Below are 25,365 nucleotides of genomic sequence, written 5' to 3'. Positions count from 1 at the left end.
ATGGTGATCTTCTTACACTTCACCCGACTTTGCTTATTCATTCTTCCATGGATATCTAACTCCGACTGAGACTTCTCTAATATATTTTTATCTGTACATTAATGGAATATGATATTTAATAATGATTAAAGTGTTAAGCCGGGGTGCAGTGCTTCCGAGGCCCATATGTTGCTAGTACCTGGGTTGAAAAATCTGATACTGGTGCATTCAATACTAGATCCTGGTGCATTACCTGCCATTAGCGTATATGAAACATCACACGAACTAGGTGTGATCAGTGATGATCATGACACCATATAGAGTACAGAAACAGCATTTTAGGGCAACGTTACACATTTAATGTGCAATGTGTTGAACCATAACTGTGTAGGTGTGTCCAAACTTTTGACTGATACTGTACAGTACCATTGAAAAGTTGGGACAACTTCTAATTCAAGGGTTTTTCTTTATTTGCACTATTTTCTACATTGTAGAATAGTGAAGACATCAAAACTATGAAATAACACATATGGAATCATGTAGTAACCAAAAAAAGAGTAATAAATCTAAATATATTTTAGATTCTTCAAAGTAGCCACTATTTGCCTTGATGACAGCTTTGCACTCTTGGCATTCTCTCAACCAGCTTCATTTTAAGGTAACCCAATGCATTTAATGAACATTGGTTTTACCAGAACTGTGCTATATATATATATATATATATATATATAATATATATATATATATATTTATATACCCAGATACAGATGATGCTTAGTCCTGCAATTGAATGCTTAGTCCTGCAATTGTCAATCAGGTTCTGGGAATCCGGAAAAGTTCTAAGTTCAAAGACAGAACACGAGGATAACAAATTCTAGTGCCAGGAGATGTTTCCTGCTCTTAGTCTTGGGGCTCCCAAGTGAAGCAGCGGTCTAAGGCACTGCATCTCAGTGCTAGAGGTGTCACTATAGACCCTGGTTCGATTCCAGGCTGTATCACAACCAGCCATGATTGGGAGTCCCACAGTGTTGTTAGGGTTTGGCTGGGGTAGGCCGTCATTGTAAATAAGAATTTGTTCTTAACTGACTTGCCTAGTTAAATAAATGTTTCTTTTTTAAAGTCATATTCACTAAGAACAAATCAGAAGCAAACGGGCCAAAACGGCGAGGCAGTGCCTGAACTTGTCCAATAACAAACGCTTGTTTTCATTTTCAGTTACAAAATGTTTTGCTACAGTGTGCACTAATGAATACAGCCTTTGTCTCTCTGTCCCCCCATCTCTCCAACATCAGTGCCTGCAGAAGTCTCTCCTGTAGGCCTCTGCTAGTGACTCCCTCCACTTCCTCTCCCCCCTCCTCTCCCTGGCCCCCTCCCCCCAATCTTCTTCTCCTCCTCTGGGTCAAAGTCAGAGTCACTCTCTCGCTGTCTCTCCTCCTCCTCTTCAGGATCATCATTGCACTGGCGTTTCCTCTTCCTCTGTTTCTCCTCCACTCTCTTTGCTCCCTCTCCTCCTGCCCACATCTCCCACTCAGTCATAAAGGTAAGCTCTACCTGCTGCCGAGGCTTCCTCTGTCCAACCTCCCCTCCCTCCTGCCCAGTCCTGCCATCTGTTTCCCTCCTCCCCCCCTGTCCCACAACTTCTGTGCCTCCATCAGGGTCCAGCCCTGAGTCTGGGCTGTGGTAGCGTCTGACGTGGTTCTTGAGGCTGACGTTGTGATTGAAGCTCTTGTCGCAGCGCTGGCATTGGAAGGGCCTCTCCCCAGTGTGGACGCGCAGGTGGGACTTCAGCTGGCTGAGCTGGGCAAAGGCACGCTGGCACACCTGACACACAGGGAAGGGCAACATGGACCATGTAAATACAATACTTTTAATTTTAATTACAGTAAATAGCCCTCTTCAAAATAAGTAATTGAAACAGACACTTCAGTTGAATGTAATTGAAACCCTGCCCCTCCCTCCAGACCTGGCACTTGAAGGGCTTGTCGTCACTGTGGGACAGTGCGTGCCTCTCCAGGAGGTGACCTTTGTTGAATTCCTTGTAACATGTGTGACAGATGTGTCTCTTGGACTCGTGCTCTCTGAGATGGCGATTCCGTATGAGGATGTTGTCAAAGCTCAGTGGGCACTCTGAGCAGCTGTAGCATCTGTGACCTTTTAATCTTTTGAATCTGTGGGTCTTCTCGTGGGTCAGCTTGTCCGGCCGCGTCCTGAAGGATTGGAGGCAGAACTTACAGGGAAACTTAAGGTCCTGACGGTGAAGCCTCCGGTGCTGCTTGAGGCCCAGTTCACTCGCACAACCCTGCCCACAGTCTGGACAGCGGACCATGAACTTGTGTTCACACTTATGGTGTTTCAGCCTGGTGGTGTACAGGACGCCACATTCAGGACAGAGGACCATGTGGTGTTTTTTAGAGTATTTGAATTTCTGCCGGATGCTGGCACTGTCCCCGGAGCCCAGTTCTCCAGCGACACCGCTGAACGACTCCTGGTCCTGCTGGTCTCTCTGGGGTGATGATAAAGGTGATCCATCAGAGTCTTCAGCAGACTCATCCAAACCAGTCTCCCCTGTAGGCTGCTGCAATTGCCTTCCTCTGCTTCTCCCTTTCCCACTACCCCTTCCCCTACCTCTTCCCCTGCCTCTCCCTCTCCCTCTACTACTCGTTGATTTCTCCTCTTCTGGGTCAAATTCAGAGTCACTCTCTCTCAGTCCCTCTTCCTCATCTTCTGGGTGAAATTCAGAGTCACTCTCTGTCTGTCTATCTTCCTCATCTGTCTCTTCACCCTCCATCTCACACACATCACCCTCCCCCTCAAACCCATCTGCAGCCACCTGCTTCTTCTCTTCTTTGTCTATCTGAGAGGTTGGGCTTTCAGAGTCCTCAGGCTCTATAGAGTATATTGTCACCTCAATAGAGGCCCGCTGCTCAGCACCATTCTCCTGTTGTTCACCACCTAGGGGCTTTCCCTTTCTCTCCTCTCCTTCCTCATTCTCCTGCGAGGACAGGCCATTGTCCTCCTGGCTTCGTGCACTGTCCATCTCACTGTCCAACACCACCTTAGTCACTTTCTTTCTCTGCTCTGTTCCTTTGTTCCCCTCATTTTTTCCCCTCACCAGGGACGTGCCACTTCCCCCTGGTCTTGGTGGCTGGTCTACAGTCACCTCCATCTCCAAAGAGCCAGTCAGATCCAGAGCCTCATCTCTGTTCTCCGATGGCAAGTCTCCATCTCGGTTCACAGATGGCAAGGATCCATCTGTGTCCTCAGACGGCAGGGCCACCTGCATGTCAACCTACTTAACGAAGGGAAACACCAGTATTATTGGAGTGCAGTCCTGTATTAAAAACATACAATAACTAGAGATACCACAGAATACAAACAACTGAAGTTAGTTAGTTACCTCACAATATCAACTGTTAATCCTTAAATACCCACCTGAATATTCTGTGGCTCTTCTCCATTTCCTTTGTGCATTGTCTGGACAGTAGATGCGTTGCTTGCCCATGTCCTGCGGTGGTTGCAGCTCTGGCAGTGTTGGGTCACAGAGAGGCACATCCTGTCTCCCTGCGTCTGGATCACACTCTCACGCCTGCACTGCTCACACCGCTGAAACAGCTGCAGCAGGCATTCGATGTTCACAATGATATCGTCTGGGGAGGGAGGGGTGGCAGCAGGTTGTGGAGGGGGGGCAGCTAACCTGGGTCAAAAAAATAAATAAAAGAGCGGGTGATTTCCTGCCACTATCGGCTCTTGCCAATTCATACTCATTAGCAATTTTATCTTCTAGGAACATGCGTTGATGAAACATTTCAATAAGAGTCCCCTTATTGGTCGGTATGTACAGTACTAAATAAAAATGCCTCTTTGGCACCTCCAATGTATTAAAGAGCACTGAACACTGATTGGTTATTTTTCTGCTGCTTATTAGAAAAACAAGATTTCAGTCTTGGAGGTGTGTTTCCTGACCGATTCCACGTTTGGTTAATGATGTTTGTCCCCCATGAGACACTGTAGACACAGAAGCCTATTTCACTTCCTCAAAATTCCCAGAATTGAATCTTAGTTAACTCAATAGATGTTTTTTCTGAGAATGTTAAAGTTGCGCAATTTTACATCTAACCAAAAAGGTGTTTGGTGCAGTATTTCTCAAGTAAAAAAACGTGGGGCACCAAGGACTGAGTTTGGGAAACCCTGTCAGAGCTGCTGGACAGGTCTGAGTGAGTCAGTGAGGACCAGAGGGGTGTGTGTGTGTTGAGCACAGTCTCAATGTCAACAGTGAAGAGGCGACTCCGGGATGCTGGCCTCTTCTAGGCAGAGTTCCTTTGTCCAGTGTCTGTGTTCTTTAGCCCATCTTAATCTTTTCTTTTTATTGGCCAGTCTGAGGCTTTTTCTTTGCAACTCTGCCTAGAAGGCCAGCATCCCGGAGTCGCCTCTTCGCTGCTGACGTTGAGACTGGTGATTTGTGGGTACTATTTAATGAAGCTGCCAGTTGAGGACTTGTGAGGCGTCTGTTTCTCAAACTAAACACTCTAATGTACTTGTCCTCTTGCTCAGTTGTGCACCTGGGCCTCCCACTCTTTCTATTCTGGTTAGAGCCAGTTTGCGCTGTTCTGTGAAGGGTGTAGTACACAAAAAAAGATGAACGGAGCAAAGTACAGAGAGAGATCCTTGATGAAAACCTGCTCCAGAGCACTCAGGACCCCAGACTGGGGTGAAAGTTCCCCTTCCAACAGGACAACGACCCTAAGCACACAGCCAAGACAACGCAGGAGTAGCTTCGGGACAAGTCTCTGAATGTCCTTGAGTGGCGCAGCCAGAGCCCATACTTGAACCCGATTGAACATCTCTGGAGAGAACTGAAAATAGCTGTGCAGCGACGCTCCCCATCCAACCTGACAGAGCTTGAGAGGATCTGCAAAGAAGAATGGGAGAAACTCCCTAAATACAGGTGTGCCAAGCTTGTAGCGTCATACCCAAGAAGACTTGAGGCTGTAATTGCTGCCAAAGGTGCTTCAACAAAGTACTGAGTAAAGGGTCTGAATACTTATGCAAATGTGATGTTTCAGTTTTTTTATTTGTAATACATTTTCAAAAATGTCTAAAAAACAGTTTTTGCTTTGTGGGGGTAGTGTGTAGATTGAGGGTAAAAACAAATGTAATCCATTTCAGAATAAGTCTGTAAGGTAACAAAATGTGGAAAAAGTAAAGGGGTCTGAATACTTTCCGAATGCAACGTATAATATGATATATTACATGATTTCATTAAATCCTGGAATTGGTCTGAGCTGGTGTTGCTTGTTTTATAACGCAATCTACAGCCGTGTCTGTTGCTCTACCCCCTTGAGGGGCCGCCTGGCCTGGGACTTGCAGCTGCTGCTGGTTGGCTGCTGGTGGGGGCCTTTCCTTTTTGATTGACGTGTAGCCTAGCATGTTTGTTGTACAAGCTCAACATCGCCAGGTCATGTCTAGCTAGCTAAGTTACAGTACAGTCAGGTTAAACATTTATAGAAAGTACAAGTCAGATGCGCTAAAACGCAAGGAGCGACAGAATAAGAAAAGTTTAATTTCATCCTGTGTTCCACCTACTTTTCGTCATTGTCCAATCCAACCACTGCTAGCTCTAGCCTGACATTGGCTAATGAGGCGGGTGTTGATAGAAGCATGGCCTCGCGCCCGTGGCAATGAAAAAAAAATAATAATAAACTGTTCGAACATGGACGTGTATGTGCACTACTTCGCACACACCATACATTTATTTCTAATGGATGCTGCATGTTCCTTGTGTAGAACTAAATTATTTTGGGGTACACTGGAGACCCTGTACTGCTTTCTGACTTCTAAATCAAATCACATTTTATTTGTCACATACACATGGTTAGCAGATGTTAATGCGACTGTAGCGAAATGCTTGTACTTCTAGTTCCGACAATGCAGTAATAACCAACGAGTAATCTAACCTAACAATTCCACAACTAATACCTTATACACACAAGTGTAAAGGGATAAAGAATATGTACATAAAGATATATGAATGAGTGATGGTACAGTATATACATATGAGATGAGTAATGTAGGGTATGTAAACATAAAAGTGCATAGTTTAAAGTGGCTAGTGATACATGTATTACATAAAGATGGCAAGATGCAGTAGATGATAATATAATGTATATGTATATACTGTACTCTAAGTGGCTAGTGATACATTTTTTATCAATTTCCATCAATTTCCATTATTAAAGTGAGCTGGAGTTGAGTCAGTATGTTGGCAGCAGCCACTCGATGTTAGTGGTGGCTGTTTAACAGTCTGATGGCCTTGAGATAGAAGCTGTTTTTCAGTCTCTCGGTCCCTGCTTTGATGCACCTGTACTGACCTCGCCTTCTGGATGATAGCGGGGTGAACAGGCAGTGGCTCGGGTGGTTGTTGTCCTTGATGATCTTTCTGGCCTTCCTGTGACATCGGGTGGTGTAGGTGTCCTGGAGGGCAGGTAGTTTGCCCCCAGGGATGCGTTGTGCAGACCTCACTACCCTCTGGAGAGCCTTACGGTTGTGGGCGGAGCAGTTGCCGTACCAGGTGGTGATACAGCCCGACAGGATGCTCTCGATTGTGCATCTGTAGAAGTTTGTGAGTGCTTTTGGTGACAAGCCGAATTTCTTCAGCCTCCTGAGGTTGAAGAGGCGCTGCTGCGCCTTCTTCACAACGCTGTCTGTGTGGGTGGACCAATTCAGTTTGTCCGTGATGTGTACGCCGAGGAACTTAAAACTTACTACCCTCTCCACTACTGTCCCGTCGATGTGGATAGGGGGGGTGCTCCCTCTGCTGTTTCCTGAAGTCCACAATCATCTCCTTTGTTTTGTTGACGTTGAGTGTGAGGTTATTTTCCTGACACCACACTCCCGAGGGCCCTTCCAAGGTTTAAAATACTGGAGAAGGAACAGGAAAACATGCAGCTGGATCTCTCGCTGCTCTCAAGCTGAAGAGCCTACTGGCCACAAGGTGGGCCTCCAGGAAACAGGCCACAGAAGCGGTTATACAGAGCCTGCATGCGATCCTTGGACTCTGCTCTGAATAAATCACCATAACCATACTACACCAAATACTGCCTCTAAAGCTGATGACCTGCTCTCAAAGACCAGCACATTTGAGTTTAAATTCACGTTGGTGTTTTGGAACAGTTTACTAAAGAAGACGTACATCCTTCTCATCAGCAGTGCCAGTGCCATCAGCAGTGCCATCAGCAGTGCCAGTGCCATCAGCAGTGCCAGTGCCATCAGCAGTGCCATCAGCAGTGCCAGTGCCATGAGCAGTGCCAGTGCCATCAGCAGTGCCATCAGCAGTGCCATCAGCAGTGCCAGTGCAATCAGCAGTGCCAGTGCCATGAGCAGTGCCATCAGCAGTGCCAAGCAAAGTTTCAGCCGCCTGAAGCTCATCAAGAGATATTTGCGTGCATACATGAATAAGTCCAGACTATCCAACCTCACATTGCTTTGTAGTGAGTGGGACATAGTGACTAAGAAAGTATTCACACCCCTTGACTTTTCCCACATTTTGTTGTGTTACAGCCTGAATTTAAAATTGATTACATTTAGATGGCCTACACACAATACCCCATAATGTCAAAGTGGAGTTATGTTTTCGAAATGTTTACAAATTACAATGAATATCCCTTTGAGCATGGTAAAGTTATTAACTGAGGATGGATCAACAACATTGTAGTTATTCCACAATACTAACCTAATTGACAGAGTGAAGGAAGGAAGCCTGTACAGAATAAAAATATTCCAAAACATGCATCCTGTTTGCAACAAGGCACTAAAGGAATACTACAACAAATGTGTCAAAGCAATTAACTTTTTGTCTTGAATACAAAGTTATACACTGCTCAAAAAAATAAAGGGAACACTTAAACAACACAATGTAACTCCAAGTCAATCACACTTCTGTGAAATCAAACTGTCCACTTAGGAAGCAACACTGATTGACAATAAATTTCACATGCTGTTGTGCAAATGGAATAGACAAAAGGTGGAAATTATAGGCAATTAGCAAGACACCCCCAAAAAAGGAGTGATTCTGCAGGTGGTGACCACAGACCACTTCTCAGTTCCTATGCTTCCTGGCTGATGTTTTGGTCACTTTTGAATGCTGGCGGTGCTCTCACTCTAGTGGTAGCATGAGACGGAGTCTACAACCCACACAAGTGGCTCAGGTAGTGCAGTTCATCCAGGATGGCACATCAATGCGAGCTGTGGTAAAAAGGTTTGCTGTGTCTGTCAGCGTAGTGTCCAGAGCATGGAGGCGCTACCAGGAGACAGGCCAGTACATCAGGAGACGTGGAGGAGGCCGTAGGAGGGCAACAACCCAGCAGCAGGACCGCTACCTCCGCCTTTGTGCAAGGAGGTGCACTGCCAGCGCCCTGCAAAATGACCTCCAGCAGGCCACAAATGTGCATGTGTCTGCTCAAACGGTCAGAAACAGACTCCATGAGGGTGGTATGAGGGCCCGACGTCCACAGGTGGGGGTTGTGCTTACAGCCCAACACCGTGCAGGACGTTTGGCATTTGCCAGAGAACACCAAGATTGGCAAATTCGCCACTGGCGCCCTGTGCTCTTCACAGATGATAGCAGGTTCACACTGAGCACATGTGACAGACGTGACAGAGTCTGGAGACGCCGTGGAGAACGTTCTGCTGCCTGCAACATCCTCCAGCATGACCGGTTTGGCGATGGGTCAGTCATGGTGTGGGGTGGCATTTCTTTGTGGGGCCGCACAGCCCTCCATGTGCTCGCCAGAGGTAGCCTGACTGCCATTAGGTACCGAGATGAGATCCTCAGACCCCTTGTGAGACCATATGCTGACACATGCACATTTGTGGCCTGCTGGAGGTCATTTTGCAGGGCTCTGGCAGTGCACCTCCTTGCACAAAGGCGGAGGTTGCGGTCCTGCTGCTGGGTTGTTGCCCTCCTACGGCCTCCTCCACGTTTCCTGATGTAATAGCCTGTCTCCTGGTAGCGCCTCCATGCTCTGGACACTACGCTGACAGACACAGCAAACCTTTTTGCCACAGCTCGCATTGATGTGCTATCCTGGATGAACTGCACTACCTGAGCCACTTGTGTGGGTTGTAGACTCCGTCTCATGCTACCACTAGAGTGAGAGCACCGCCAGCATTCAAAAGTGACCAAAACATCAGCCAGGAAGCATAGGAACTGAGAAGTGGTCTGTGGTCACCACCTGCAGAATCACTCCTTTTTTGGGGGTGTCTTGCTAATTGCCTATAATTTCCACCTTTTGTCTATTCCATTTGCACAACAGCATGTGAAATGTATTGTCAATCAGTGTTGCTTCCTAAGTGGACAGTTTGATTTCACAGAAGTGTGATTGACTTGGAGTTACATTGTGTTGTTTAAGTGTTCCCTTTATTTTTTTGAGCAGTGTATTTGGGGCCAATATAACAAACGTTCCATATTTTTAAGTATAGTGGTGGCTGCATCATGTTATGGGTATGCTTGTAATCGTTAAGGACAGGGGAGTTTTTCAGGATAAAAAAGAAACGAAATAGTGTCCACAGCAAAATCCTAGAGGAAAACCTGGTTCAGTCTGCTTTCCACCAGACACTGGGAGATGAATTCACCTTTCAGCAGGACAATAACCTAAAACACAAGGCAAAATCTACACTGGAGTTGCTTACCAAGACGACAGTGAATGTTCCTGAGTGACCGAAGTACAGTTGACTTAAATCTACTTGAACATCTATGGCAAGACCTGAAGATGGCTGTCTAAGCAATGTTTAGCAATCAATTTGACAAAGCTTGAAGAATTTTTAAAAGAATAGTGAGCAAATGTTGCACAATAAAAGGTGTGGAAAGCTCTTAGACTTACCCAGAAAGACTCACAGCTGTAATCGCTGCCAACGGTGCTTCTACAAAGTATTGTCTCAGGGGTGTGAATACTTATGCAAATTTTATATTTCTGTAATTCATTTTTCAATAAATTTGAAAAAAACAACAACATGTTTTCACTTTGATTGTGGGGTATTGTGTGTAGATGGGTGAGGGAAAATATCTATTTAATCCATTTTGAATTCAGGGTTATTATTATTATATATTTAATTCAGGCAAAATTTGGAATAACTCAAGGCACTGCAGAAGTGGTTGGCAAGTTTGCCAACATGAAGGAGAGGAGGTTGACGTTTTTAAAACAGGACACTGATTTGTAAATAGTTTGTTCAAGTGTTGGGATAAGTTTTTAGTTCTATTGAACGCATGATAATGGAATTTAAAAAATGGACTAGATTACATCAGACTACAGCATGGATATTTTGGCTGAGCAGTGACAACCTGGTGAGTGAAACATCCTTTTTTATTGGTCTTTGGTTAAGATGAAACATGTTATTACAGGCCCTCTTCTTGCTCATCAACTCTTGACACCTATATGCAGGCTGTGTGCGTGTGTGACACTGCCTGCCTCGTGTTGCTTACGATGTGCCTGTTTTGTAGTTGTGACCTCCGTGTCTACTTTATCTTTGAATGTAGACCTATGTCTGCTAAACGAGAGCTTCATGCGTTGCGATGAATGGTTTTGATGATTCGCCGCTTTGGTGCTGCTGTCCATGGTGCTGATAACCTGCGGAGCTCTCCCGACCGCTGCGCTTTGTAGAGCGACGTGTGCTGAACTTGGTGCTGAAACATTGTATTGCGATTCACGGCCGACTGATAACCTGTTTTTTTATTTTTTTTGTGTCTGGCAAAGTGATACACTATCTGTATGTTTTATTGGAAATAGGCTTGCATGGCTCTATGTGATGATGGCCAATTTGTGTTTATGATAGCTGATATGGCCTCTTTTTTTACTTCTATGATTTGGTTAGAAGGGCCCCTTGAGAGCGCCCCGCCCCCTCTGTGCTGAGACTAGCTCCACGCCTGGTTCTGGGACAATAGATCCAAAATTCATACAACTACTGTACATAAAATATATATATTAATTCATACAACTACTGTACATAAAATATATATATTAATTCATACAACTACTGTACATAAAATACATATATTAATTCATACAACTACTGTACATAAAATATATATATTAAGCAAGGAGGCTAAAGCAACAGATCAGAACATTTATCTGAAAATGTTTCTAAACATATTTCTTCACATTTTAAGCGCAGCAATGTACCCACAGCAGTAGGCTATGCGCAAATGTGCACAACATGTACTGGCCTTTCTCTCAGCTTGTGTCCATTTGATCTGAACGGACCGTGCCTCGAGTATGTCAACAGAATCAAGCCTTTAGACGTTAATGTTAACTATCCTACATTATACTTGTCAAACATGACTGGTGTTTAGCCTAAAGGGTGAATTCGGGAAAGAGTGGATCATCATATAAACTGGCACAGCCTAATCCTTACGTATTTATTTCTTGGTCTGCATTTATTTCTTGGTCTGACATGAGAAAATCTAAACTATTGTTATGCCCTTGCAGAGAAAGTACACGATCAAAATCACATGACTTCATTGTTGTGACATCAGAGGGGGGCAGAGCAAATTTCAAACAGGAAGCTCACCCTGCAAAACACACAGTGACATAGCTTTCTTTCTGTTTTGATGTTGAGGTTATAAAATTGTCAAATATTGCACTGTACCAAATGTTGATTTAAATGTGCATTTTATGTAGTACTGCATGAAAATACATTAAGAAGTTGTCAATATTATGTTTCAATTTTGTAATTCAGTCTTTTGTTATTGTCCCGCTTTACCAACCATAGCTAGCTAAAGTAGGACGGCATGGAGTAGCTAAAGTGGGACAGTCATAGGCTTTTCCAATGGAGGAAAGATATCAAGTTTACATTAGGGTCCCCCTGTACTGGTTAGGCAGGGCTCTGGTTATTGTAGTACTATATCCTGTTCATTTTTTTTGTAGTATTGTTAATTGAGTTTATTCATTTTGGAAACTAGGACACCATTATTATAGTCCTAATTATACCCCAGTGGGCTAATAGCCCAACACATGATGCATTTCATGAATCTACACTTGTTTCATAATCACACAAAATGTTATTGTCATTGGGGTACAATTAGGACCATAATAATGGTGTCCCAGTTTATCTAAACCGCTGTCCAGGCTATCAAATGCGAGAAAAACATTTTTATTTGACTCAGTGTAGACAAAATGGGTGTGTCATGCATCCTGTTATTATATCAACAAAGAAAATGTGTGTGTGATTTTAGAAACATCTTGAGGATTTCAGAAATGTATCATGTGTTGGGCTTATATGTTGGATAGATGTCGAAAGACGGAAAATGCAATTAGTGTCCCACTTCCTCCTCGTACATTTTTTGTCTAGTTTTCTGGCGTTGTGAGCGGGATTTTGAGTAGTCGTTGGTTTGGACATTTTAGGTAGACCTGGCAACCCTGCTAAACTGGTAGACTGCAGAAAAAACACCAGAATTACCTGTCAAGCAAAAACAAAGCCACTTCGGCATCTGTAGGCATAGATTTCTCCTCCTTGAGGTTCCTCCATCTGGTAAAAGCTTCTCCGATATTAATCCGATTTCTGGATTTGTCCTTTAATTTTCTCCACTCAGAATCTCGATCGGGTTTCTTCTTAGGTGGTAAAAAGGGTGTAAAGATGATATTATTATTGGCCATGATTGGGCGCAATAGTGGCACTATTTAAAACTAAATCGAATGTATTAGGGACGGGTGTAACGTTGGCTTTCCTTACAAATCTCTGCGTTCCACCATTGTTTCCACCGCGGAAATGACCTAATATTTACGTCTTCCCGGGCCCCCTTTCTTCAGTAGGGTTTAAGGGCAGTTGGCATCCAAACAGCGCATTACCGCCGCCTACTGTGCTGGAGTGTGGGCCAGAGACAGAAAGGAACTAAATCCTACCTGCCAGCCCTGTTTCTCTTGGGACACTGTCTGAATCCAAAATTCCCCCGTTCCCTCGCCCCTCCATTTGCGAGTTCACACGTGCCTCCGACATTTATATAAGTGTCCCAAAACGGAGGGAGTGAAAATTATAGTTTCAAAATACTGGCAGTACTTACACCTTCCTGATGGATGCTGTATTGACCAAGCAGGCAATGGGAGACAACTGTGTAGGGTGCAAATATTAGGGGGTTTATTTTCCCAAACTTGAAATTGTTTACAAAGAGAAGACAAAAACCATAGTGCATAAAAAGTACTTAAAAGGTCTGTAAATAAATGAAAGTAAAAGTGTTCTAACAACTCAAACATAGATAAATGTATAACTGAGGTCTACACAGCAGAACCAACTTCTTCAAGGTTTATTAGCAGACTAGTTTCAATGTCACATGCACAATGAAATGTATTTCTTGCAAGCTCTAACCCCAACAATGCAGTAGTCAATAACAAATGTAATACTGAATATAACAAGGTAGAACAAAAACATGAGAAATAAGAACACGAAAAAGTAAGCAAGCAGTTCCAGTACCATATTTACAATGTGCAGGGTGTGTTGTTATGCGTTAATAACATTTAGACTACGTTACCCAGCAGGCTATGCTGGGCGGGAGAGGGTTAAAGAATGCCTTGCATGGCTAAACATGGAGTTTTCTAGCTGAAGTATATGTTCATTAAAATGAGTTAAACCTACGCCCCGGTTTGTCATTATATAAGGAACAAACATAACATGGTGTCAGATTGGTAGTCGCTATGACGAGACAGAGAAAAGAAAGGAGTAACTCTGCAAATTTCCGCTACGAAAATTGAACATTCTACCACAAGTCAAGTGACGTGAGGAGTCGAAGATGCTAGCTTGCAAGAGCGAGGACAACGAGCCGCAGCAGCGAGAGTGACAGCAGCGAGAGCGAGGCTGCATTGGAATCTGTTGACGAGCAAGTTGATGAGCAACATACTGTGAAGTAAGAGAAATTGACACGGTTCCTGTTCTCCGTCATGGATAGGCTTAGTCCTCCTACTCCTATGCAGTTAACAGGCAATTTAGCTGACAATTGGAAACGTTTCAAGCAGAGATTCAATATCTACCTAGCAGCCAGTGGTGCAGGGGGAGATGATGACAAATTGAAAGCTTCCATTTTTCTGCATGTTATTGGAGAGGATGCATTGGACATTTACAATAGCTTTCAGCAAGACGAGGCAAACTTGACATTGACTGTGCTAATGGCTAAATTTGAGGAGTACTTTGTACCAAGCCAGAACGTCATGTTTGAGAGATACAAGTTTTTCTCTCATGATCAGAAACAGGGAGTCAGTTTTGACCAGTATTTGGCTGAGCTGAACACACTGAGCAAAACGTGTGAATTTGAAAACCTGAAAGACTCACTAGTGAAAGACAGGATAGTCTGTGGCATACTTGATAATGGACTCAAGGAGAGTTTGCTGCGTGAGCAAGATTTAACTTTGGATAAAGCAGTGAATGTGTCGAGCAGCTGAAACCACCAGAGCACAAGCTAAAGAGCTGTGCAGGGATGAGACGTCAGTGCATGCAATAAAAAGAGAGGTCTACCACAAGACAATCCACATGATCTTCGAGCACATTCCAGGAGTGGAGACTATGATGGATAACATCATCGTCTGGGGGTCCACAAAAGAAGAACACGATGCGAGAGTGAGACAAATGCTGGACCTGACATGGAAAGTCAACCTAAAACTAAACAAGGACAAATGCGAGTTTGGTGTGAAAACACTTACATTCGTGGGAGATGTACTTTCAGAGGACGGCGTCAAACCAGACCCGAGGAAAACATCAGCCATCAACAACATGGAGCGCCCGAAGAACAAGGACGATGTGAGACACTTCATGGGCATGATCACCTACCTTGCAAAGTTCATACCTCAACTGTCAGCACAGTCCGCTCCACTCAGATGTCTTCTGGAACAGCACCATGAATGGGAATGGTCCCATGAACAGGAAAACTGCTTCAAAAACCTAAAGAAGACAATCACAGAAGAGCCAGTGCGCAGGTTCTATGATACAGAGAAAAGCACAAGGATTTCTGCAGACGCGTCACAGTTTGGCCTGGGAGCAGTTCTTCTGCAACAGCATGACGACACATGGCAACCCGTCGCTTATGCGTCCAGAGCCTTGACAGGCGCAGAGACAAGGTATGCACAAATAGAGAAAGAACTACTAGCAAGCACATACGCTTGCGAAAGGTTTCACCAATACGTCTACGGACGAGACTTCGAAGTAGAAACCGACCACAAACCATTGGTGTCAATCATGTCTAAGCCACTGAATGATTGTCCAATGAGAATCCAGAGAATGTTGATCAGACTGCAAAAGTATGATGTGAAGATGATCTATACCCCGGGAAAGTTCATGTTCGCCGCCGACACTCTTTCTCGAGCAGTCGACAAGAAGGAGAGCTTCGACACACAGAAAAACACAGATTCAGGCCTACGTCGATATGATCGTAGCATCACTTCCTGTGTCTTCTGAGAGAATGGAGCAGATCAAAAGAGAGACCGCAGCTGACCAAACAATGACAGAGTTGAAAGAAACAACACTGATAGGATGGCCTGCACAGAAAAACAACTGTCCAAGGAGAATACAGGACTACTGGATGTGCAGAGCAGAGCTCACCGTTGTGGATGACATAGTGTTCAAAGGCAACAAGATTGTCATTCCCATGACACTACGCAAAGAAATTCTACAGAAAATACACGAGGGCCACTTGGGTGAGGAAAAATGCAAACGACGAGCACGAGAAGTAATGTACTGGCCAAGAATGAATCAGGAAATCAGCCAGAACACTGCTTCATGTGAAGTGTGTTTGACCTACAGGCCAAAGCAGCAAGCAGAGCCGCTATTGCCTCATCCAGTACCCAACAGACCCTACTACAAAGTTGGAGTTGACCTTTTTGACTGCAATGGCAAAAGTCACATTGTTGTTACTGACTACTACTCAAACTACTCTGAAGTAGCAACACTGCCAACTACCTCCAGCAAAGCTGTAATCACCTACCTGAAATCAGTCTTTGCAAGACATGGGGTTGCGTCTGAACTGTACTCGGACAATGGCCCACAGTTTTCAAGTTCCGAATTCCGATCTTTCGCTGACGACTGGGGATTCCGACACAACACCTCCAGCCCCAACTACCCAAGGTCCAACGGCTTAGCAGAGAGTTCAATCAAAATTGTCAAAGGTCTGATGAAAAAGGCACATGATGGAAAGGAGGATTTCCTTAAAAATCTGATGATCTACCGCAGCGCAACGCTGCAGAACAGACTTTCACCTGCACAAATGTTGATGGGACGTCGCATCAGAACCAACCTACTGTTAGGAATTTTGTTAATAAATAGTTAAAACAAATTCTAGCTTTAGATAAAACTATAACTAATTGAACTGCACACCTGGTGAAAAGAGATTTGTGTTGTGGGTTATAACATAAGCAGAAAGGGTCATTAAACTATGGTTGAACTGACCCAACTTAGCCCTGAAATGTTTAGATAAGGCTGTGGGTAACTTTTTAGGTCTTCCATTATCTTGAGTTGTCTGCTAAAGTGATAATAAATTATAGTGAGCCTTCAGGATAATTGATTATATTGTGTGTCATGTGTGTGCGCTGTGAAGTTGGAATGAACTTTTGAACCTGTTTTCTATTTGTCAGGACAATGAGACTTATTCTGTAACCTATGACGTCATATCTTGTATATAAACCTGTTGTTTATGATCAAATGGTAGTGTAACGGACGTGAAATGGCTAGCTAGTTAGCGGGTACGCGCTAGTAGCGTTTCAATCAGTTACGTCACTTGCTCTGAAACCTAGAAGTAGTTTTGCCCCTTGCTCTGCAAGGGCCGTGGCTTTTGTGGAGCGATGGGTAACGACGCTTCGTGGCTGTCAGTTGTTGATGTGTGCAGAGGGTCCCTGGTTCGCGCCCGTGTCGGGGCGAGGGGACGGTTTAAAGTTATACTGTTACAGTAGCGTGCTCCGAGAATAAACACTATTATCTAATTTTAATAAGACTGTATCCTGTCTATTTTATGTTAATAAGTATCTTACAAATTCTTATAAATAGACAGATTGATTTTAATTAATGAGTATATTAGAGGAATTATTTAATTCCACTAACACCTACCCATCCATGAGGACTTGCTAACACCCAGAGGTGCTCACAACGTCAAACTCGCAAAGGAAAAACAGAAAGAAAAACAGCGACACGACAAAAGTGCAAGACACTTACCTGAACTGAAACCTGGAGATCATGTACGACTCCGAGACATCACTACAGGAACCTGGATGCAGCAAGGGTGTGTGCAGAGAGAAGTTGCACCGCGATCCTATGAGATCCAAACAGAGCATGGATCACAACTGAGACGAAACAGAGTGGATCTAAGGCTTCAGCCATTCACTCAAGGGACTGAGGATCATCAAATCAAATCAAATCAAATTTTATTAGTCACATACACATGGTTAGCAGATGTTAATGCGAGTGTAGCGAAATGCTTGTGCTTCTAGTTCCGACAATGCAGTAATAACCAACAAGTAATCTGACCTAACAATTCCACAACTACTACCTTACACACACACACAAGTGTAAAGGGATAAAGAATATGTACATAAAGATATATGAATGAGTGGTGGTACAGAACGGCATGGCAGATGCAGTAGATGGTATAGAGTACGGTATATACATATGAGATGAGTACTGTAGGGTATGTAAACATAAAGTGGCATAGTTTAAAGTGGCTAGTGGTACATGTATTACATAAAGATGGCAAGATGCAGTAGATGATATAGAGTACAGTATATACATATGAGATGGGTAATGTAGGGTATGTAAACATTATATTAAGTGGCATTGTTTAAAGTGGCTAGTGGTACATTTTTACATAATTTCCATCAATTCCCATTTTTAAAGTGGCTGGAGTTGAGTCAGTATGTTGGCAGCGGCCGCTAAATGTTAGTGGTGGCTGTTTAACAGTCTGATGGTCTTGAGATAGAAGCTGTTTTTCAGTCTCTCGGCCCCTGCTTTGATGCACCTGTACTGACCTCGCCTTCTGGATGATAGCGGGGTGAACAGGCAGTGGCTTGGGTGGTTGTTGTCCTTGATGATCTTTATGGCCTTCCTGTGACATCGGGTGGTGTAGGTGTCCTGGAGGGCAGGTAGTTTGCCCCTGGTGATGCGTTCTGCAGACCTCACTACCCTCTGGAGAGCCTTACGGTTGTGGGCGGAGCAGTTGCCGTACCAGGCGGTGATACAGCCCGACAGGATGCTCTCGATTGTGCATCTGTAGAAGTTTGTGAGTGCTTTATGTGACAAGCCGAATTTCTTCAGCCTCCTGAGGTTGAAGAGCCGCTGCTGCGCCTTCTTCACAACGCTGTCTGTGTGGGTGGACCAATTCAGTTTGTCCGTGATGTGTACACCGAGGAACTTAAAACTTTCCACCTTCTCCACTACTGACCCGTCGATGTGGATAGGGGGGTGCTCCCTCTGCTGTTTCCTGAAGTCCACAATCATCTCCTTTGTTTTGTTGACGTTGAGTGTGAGGTTATTTTCCTGACACCACACTCCGAGGGCCCTCACCTCCTCCCTGTAGGCCGTCTCGTCGTTGTTGGTAATCAAGCCTACCACTGTAGTGTCATCCGCAAACTTGATGATTGAGTTGGAGGCGTGCATGGCCACGCAGTCGTGGGTGAACAGGGAGTACAGGAGAGGGCTCAGAACGCACCCTTGTGGGGCCCCAGTGTTGAGGATCAGCGGGGTGGAGATGTTGTTACCTACCCTCACCACCTGGGGGCGGCCCGTCAGGAAGTCCAGGACCCAGTTGCACAGGGCGGGGTCGAGACCCAGGGTCTCGAGCTTGATGACGAGTTTGGAGGGTACTATGGTGTTAAATGCTGAGCTGTAATCGATGAACAGCATTCTCACATGGGTATTCCTCTTGTCCAGATGGGTTAGGGCAGTGTGCAGTGTGGTTGCGATTGCGTCGTCTGTGGACCTATTGGGTCGGTAAGCAAATTGGAGTGGGTCTAGGGTGTCCGGTAGGGTGGAGGTGATATGGTCCTTGACTAGTCTCTCAAAGCACTTCATGATGACGGAAGTGAGTGCTACGGGGCGGTAGTCGTTTAGCTCAGTTACCTTAGCTTTCTTGGGAACAGGAACAATGGTGGCCCTCTTGAAGCATGTGGGAACAGCAGACTGGGATAAGGATTGATTGAATATGTCCGTAAACACACCAGCCAGCTGGTCTGCGCATGCTCTGAGGACGCGGCTGGGAATGCCGTCTGGGCCTGCAGCCTTGCGAGGGTTAACACGTTTAAATGTTTTACTCACCTCGGCTGCAGTGAAGGAGAGCCCGCAGGTTTTGGTAGGGGGCCGTGTCAGTGGCACTGTATTGTCCTCAAAGCGGGCAAAAAAGTTGTTTAGCCTGTCTGGGAGCAAGACATCCTGGTCCGCGACGGGGCTGGTTTTCTTTTTGTAATCCGTGATTGACTGTAGACCCTGCCACATACCTCTTGTGTCTGAGCTGTTGAATTGCGACTCGATTTTGTCTCTGTACTGGGACTTAGCCTGTTTGATTGCCTTGCGGAGAGAATAGCTACACTGTTTGTATTCGGTCATGCTTCCGGTCACCTTGCCCTGGTTAAAAGCAGTGGTTCGCGCTTTCAGTTTCACGCGAATGCTGCCGTCAATCCACGGTTTCTGGTTTGGGAATGTTTTAATCGTTGCTGTGGGTACGACATCGTCAATGCACTTCCTAATGAACTCGCTCACCGAATCAGCATATTCGTCAATATTGTTGTTGGACGCGATGCGGAACATATTCCAATCCGCGTGATCGAAGCAGTCTTGAAGCGTGGATTCAGATTGGTCGGACCAGCGTTGAACAGACCTGAGCGCGGGAGCTTGTTGTTTGAGTTTCTGTTTGTAGGCTGGAATCAACAAAATGGAGTCGTGGTCAGCTTTTCCGAAAGGGGGGCGGGGGAGGGCCTTATATGCGTCGCGGAAATTAGTATAACAATGATCTAGGGTTTTCCCAGCCCTGGTAGCACAATCGATATGCTGATAGAATTTAGGGAGTTTTGTTTTTAGATTAGCCTTGTTAAAATCCCCAGCTACGATGAATGCAGCCTCAGGGTGTGTGGTTTCCAGTTTACAAAGAGTCAGATAAAGTTCGTTCAGGGCCATCGATGTGTCTGCTTGGGGGGGAATATATACGGCTGTGATTATGATTGAAGAGAATTCCCTTGGTAGATAATGCGGTCGACATTTGATTGTGAGGAGTTCTAGATCAGGTGAACAGAATGACTTGAGTTCCTGTGTGTTGTTATGATGATCACACCACTTCTCGTTAATCATAAGGCATACCCCCCCGCCCCTCTTCTTACCGGAAAGATGTTTGTTTCTGTCGGCGCGATGCATGAAGAAACCAGCTGGCTGCACCGACTCCGTTAGCGTCCCTTGAGTTAGCCATGTTTCCGTGAAGCAGAGCACGTTGCAATCCCTGATGTCTCTCTGGAATGCTACCCGTGCTCGGATTTCATCAACCTTATTGTCAAGAGACTGGACATTGGCGAGTAGTATGCTAGGGAGTGGAGCGCGATGTGCCCGTCTCCGAAGCCTGACCACGAGACCGCCTCGTTTGCCCCTTTTTCGGCGTCGCACAGGGTCGCCGGCTGGGATCAGATCCATTGTATTGGGTGGAAGGCAAAACACTGGATCCGTTTCGGGAAAGTCATATTCCTGGTAGGAACGATGATGAGTTGACGTTAATCGTATATTCAGTAGTTCCTCCCGACTGTATGTAATGAAACCTAAGATTACCTGGGGTACCGATGTAAGAAATAACACATAAAAAAACAGAATACTGCATATTTTCCAAGGAACGCGAAGCGAGGCGGCCATCTCTTTTCGGCGCCGGAAGTATACAGGAGTCATCAGGAGGATACTGCTGAAGTGTCAAATGCCTTTAGAAATGGACAATTCAGTCAGAACACCCTGACTGACAATGAACGCTGTCCAACTGTTTCAGGAAGCACTTCAGCAGAACGACCAAAAAGGACTGTCAGAGCCCCTGAAAGGCTTATTGAGAATTGCAAAAACATTTTTTTTACAAAAATACAAAAAAGGGGCACCTGGACTGAATGTTTTGTTAATGTGAAAAGAAATAGAGCCACAATAGAGTATTGTTGGACAGACTATATATTATTTAAAAAAAATAATAATAAAAAAATTTGGGGGAAAGAAATGTGTGTTATTGAAAATTGCATGTTATGCAGGTTGAGTAAACAAATGTGATGTGACGTGTAGTTACATAGAAAAGTAGTTTTCTTTTAAAGGAAAGAAGATGTGTTATGTGTTAATAATATTTAGACTACGTTACCCAGCAGGCTATGCTGGCGCGGGAGAGGGTTAAAGAATGCCTTGCATTGCTAAACATGGAGTTTTCTAGCTGAAGTATATGTTCATTAAAAGTAGTTAAACCTACTCCCCGGTTTGTCATTATATAAGGAACAAACATAACACAGAGATACAGTAGTGATAGGTAGATGTGTATAGGGTTAAGGTGACAAGGTATCAGGATATAAGAAACAGTCGCAGCAGCGCATATGATGATTGTACTGTATGTGAGCGGGTGTGCGTAGTCAGTATAAATGTATATGCATATTATGTGTGTGTGTGTGAGTGAATGGAATGAGTGAGTGTGTAGGGCCCTCTGAGTGTGCAAAAATCAAATACAAGGGACAACTCAGTCTGTGTAGCCATTTAGTTATTTAGCAGTCTTATGGCTTGGGGATAGAAGCTGTTCAGGAGCCTGTTGGTGTCAGACTTGATGCACCGGCACAGCTTGCCATGTGGAAACAGAGAGAACAGTCTATGACTTGGGTGGCTGTAGTCTAACCTATAAGGTGTATTGCCACCACCTACTGTGCGGGGTAGTAAAGTATCCCCCAAAAACGTTTTGGATTAAAATATTCATACTAACTACCAAAAACAAAATTAACACTATTTCTTCTGTTAAAATCACAGTCAAAATCTGATCCCTACACAGGCTCAGGAGCCTGGGAGGGCCGTACTTCTTCCGTCTTTCAGCCTCAGAACCTTTTCTGCCACAGCCACAATGATGTCCAATTTCCTGATTTATTTGACACTTGAAACTCCAAGAGTTAGTTGAGCACACAGAATATAAAAGAGAATGGCCAGTTCCAAATATGAGGTAGGTAGGCTACAAAGATACACATTAAAAAATCAAGGATCTATTCCCAACATTTTTTGCAGAAACATGATTTTAAGCATAAATATCATTAACGTAATTAGTTTTAAATATATGCATTTTAAATAGAAAACTCTAGCATATCATGTTAAACTAGGGAAATCCAGTTAAAATGATATGCTACCGACGCCCCTCTATTTCAGGATAATCGGAAGGTCCAATTAGCAGCAGGCCCTCTAACAAGCTGGCCACAATGCTGCAGATAAGGCACCAGAAACGTGCTGCAAGATCTCAAATGGTAAAACGCATCAATAATTATTAGATTAAGATGTCACAAATATAAATCAAAGGTGTGCACTTAACTTAGAATTAGTGTATGCAACAATTCAATAAAGGTGTATCTTTGATATTTAAAATGAAAACCATGTGGTCATTATTTGATTGGACACTAAATGTCTGGTGCAAATAATGTTAAAGTGCAAAGGATAGGGAGATTTAGCTATGGCTACATGTGGGCGTCACAGACACCTTCCTAATAGTGCAAATGCTTTTTTTTAGGCTGGATCATGTTGTTGAATTGTATGTTTTAATTCTGTAATGTATAGATTGTTGCTGCCTTCTTGGCCAGGTCTCCCTTGAAAAAAAAGAGACTCTGGGTCTCAATGGGCTTTTCCTGGTTAAATAAAGGTGAAATAAAAAAATAAAACAAGCAGCATTCGCCACTCCGTTTAGCTAACGGAATTGCTGCAGATCCGATTTTTCTGGAACCCTCTTCCCGACAGCTAAAGGTCCCGAAGCTTCTGTGCATGTGTGGGATTCTCTACTTTATGTACAGACTGTTAATGGTATGGGCAAGTATGAGCTACGGACAAACGAAAAAATGGCATTTTATCGATGGCAATTTGAATGCACTGATAATGAGATACTGTGATGAATGAGGCAGGTAGCCTAGTGGTTAGAGCGTTGGACTAGTAACTGAAAGGGTGCAAGATCGAATCCCTGAGCTGACATGGTACAAATCTGTCGTTCTGCCCCTGAACAAGGCAGTTAACCCACTGTTCCTAGGCTGTCATTGAAAATAAGAATTTGTTCTTAACTGACTTGCTTGGTTAAATAAAGGTTTTTAAAAAAGCCCCATCCTAAGCCCCATTGTTGTGTCATTCATCCGCCACCATCACCTCATGTTTCAGCATGATAATGCACAGCCCAATGTTGCAAGGATCTGTACACAATTCCTGGAAGCTGAAAATGTCCCTGTTTTTCCATGGCCTGCATACTCACCAGACATGTCACCCGTTTGATTATGTTTGGGATGCTCTGGATCGATATGTATGACAGCGCGTTCCAGTTACCGCCAATATCCAGCAACTTCGCACAGCCATTCAAGAGGAGTGGAACAGGCCACAATCAACAGCCTGATCAACTCTATGCGAAGGAGATGTGTCGCGCTGCATGAGGAAAATGGTGGTCACACCAGATACTCACTGTTTTTCTGATCCACACCCCTACCTTTTAAAGGTATGTGACCATCAGATGCAAGTCTGTATTTTCAGTCATGTGAAATCCATATATTAGGGCCTAATTCATTTCAATTTGCTGATTTCCTTATGAAATCATATTTTTGCCAATGCAAGTCAGTTAAGAACAAATTCTTATTTACAATGACGGCCTACCGGAGAACAATGCCTTGTTCAGGGGCAATACTCGAAACTAAAGCCTGGTTTAGACAGATGGGTGCTGTGTTTAGATGAGTTTCGCTTGGATCCCAACCCATAGGGCCCGCAAACTCAACTCTGGACCTCAATCAGGGACAGATGTAGACCTGGGAAACCAGGTGGGTGCAATTCATTATCAGGTAGAACAGAACTAGCAGGTTCCAGACCTTGTAGAGTAAGAGTTGAATACCCCTGCCATAGGGGGTGGAAGGGAATAAGTAGGTATATGTGCTAGCTAAACAGGCCCTTAGAGAGGTAGTGGATGTGGCGGTGCCAATGGGCGAGGCTAAGCGAATGATTTGGACAGTGGTGACAGGAGTAGTGGAACAGAGACGCTAAAGGCAGGCATCTATTCTAAGTAAAGAGGAAAGTCGGGGAGGGGAGGAAGAGACAGATGAGGCCATTTTTACAAGGCTAGGACACAGACGGCTGAATACGTCATGACTATTTTATAGCCTTTATTTAACCAGGTAGGCAAGTTGAGAACAAGTTCTCATTTACAACTGCGACCTGGCCAAGATAAAGCAAAGCAGTTCGACACATACAACAACACAGAGTTACACATGGAGTAAAACAAACATACAGTCAATAATACAGTAGAAAAATAAGTCTATATACAATGTGAGCAAATGAGGTGAGATAAGGGAGGTAAAGGCAAAAAAAGGCCATGGTGGCGAAGTAAATACAATATAGCAAGTAAAACACTGGAATGGTAGATTTGCAGTGGAAGAATGTGCCAAGTAGAAATAGAAATAATCGGGTGCAAAGGAGCAAAATAAATAAATACAGTAGGGGAAGAGGTAGTTGTTTGGGCTAAATTATAGATGGGCTATGTACAGGTGCAGTAATCTGTGAGCTGCTCTGACAGCTGGTGCTTAACTTATTTGGGGTAGGGGGCAGTATTTTCACGTCCGGATGAAAAGCATGCCCAGAGTAAACGGCCTGCTACTCAGCCATAAAAGCTAGAATATGCATATTATTAGTAGAGTTGGATAGAAAACACTCTGAAGTTTCTAAAACTGTTTGAATGATGTCTGTGAGTATAACAGAACTCATATGGCAGGCAACAACCTGAGAAAAAATCCAACCAGGAGGTGGGAAATCTGAGGTTGGTCGATTTTCAACTCAGCCCCTATTGAAGATACAGTGGGATATTGGTCATGTTGAACTTCCTAAGGCTTCCACTAGATGTCAACAGTCTTTAGAGCCTTGTCTGATGCTTCTACTGTGAAGTGGGGCCGAATGAGAGGGGATTGAGTAAGGTCTACCATGAGCTGAACATGCGCTGACCATGCGCGTTCATGTGAGAGCGAGCTCTGTTCCATCGCACTTCTGAAGACAAAGGAATTCTCCGGTTGGAACATTATTGAAGAATTATGTTAAAAACATCCTAAAGATTGATTCAATACTTCGTTTGTCATGTTTCTACGGACTGTAATATAACTTTTTTAACTTTTCGTACGTACTTTCCGCTGGACTTGCACGCGCGTCGTGAGTTTGGACAGTGTACTGAACGCTAGA

General features: G+C 44.2%; 1 protein-coding gene and 1 long non-coding RNA gene across 2 annotated transcripts; one reads left to right on the top strand and one right to left on the bottom strand.

Annotated features, from left to right (window-relative positions):
- Positions 1-1,162: 1,162 nt before the first annotated feature.
- On the bottom strand, positions 1,163-13,386 carry LOC139572728 (zinc finger protein 697-like). Its single transcript, XM_071395443.1, has 4 exons — positions 12,430-13,386; positions 3,412-3,673; positions 1,943-3,268; positions 1,163-1,800 (listed from the first exon to the last, which is right to left on the bottom strand). The coding sequence occupies exons 1-4, from the start codon at positions 12,624-12,626 to the stop codon at positions 1,303-1,305; spliced, it is 2,283 nt and encodes a 760-aa protein (XP_071251544.1). The 5' UTR covers positions 12,627-13,386; the 3' UTR covers positions 1,163-1,302.
- On the top strand, positions 1,692-3,872 carry LOC139572729 (uncharacterized). The gene is made up of 3 exons (XR_011674465.1): positions 1,692-1,831; positions 2,171-2,499; positions 3,095-3,872. It is a non-coding gene; the product is annotated as an uncharacterized lncRNA (long non-coding RNA).
- Positions 13,387-25,365: the final 11,979 nt, after the last annotated feature.

This window comes from Salvelinus alpinus, chromosome 4, assembly GCF_045679555.1.
Source record: "Salvelinus alpinus chromosome 4, SLU_Salpinus.1, whole genome shotgun sequence".
In the NCBI taxonomy this organism is placed as follows: Eukaryota; Metazoa; Chordata; class Actinopteri; order Salmoniformes; family Salmonidae; genus Salvelinus; species Salvelinus alpinus.
Note: the sequence above shows the minus strand (reverse complement) of the source record. Positions and strands in the feature narration are given on the sequence as shown.

What these genes read in the sequence shown, in the direction of transcription:
- LOC139572728 (XM_071395443.1), bottom strand. Translation starts at nt 12,626, where the DNA reads ATGGCCAATAATAATATCATCTTTACACCCTTTTTACCACCTAAGAAG. An exon ending in AAGAGCCACAGAATATTCAG is followed by an intron (nt 3,269 to 3,411) that starts GTGGGTATTTAA and finishes TTCGTTAAGTAG; the next exon opens with GTTGACATGCAGGTGGCCCT. An exon ending in ACAAGCCCTTCAAGTGCCAG is followed by an intron (nt 1,801 to 1,942) that starts GTCTGGAGGGAG and finishes CCTGTGTGTCAG; the next exon opens with GTGTGCCAGCGTGCCTTTGC.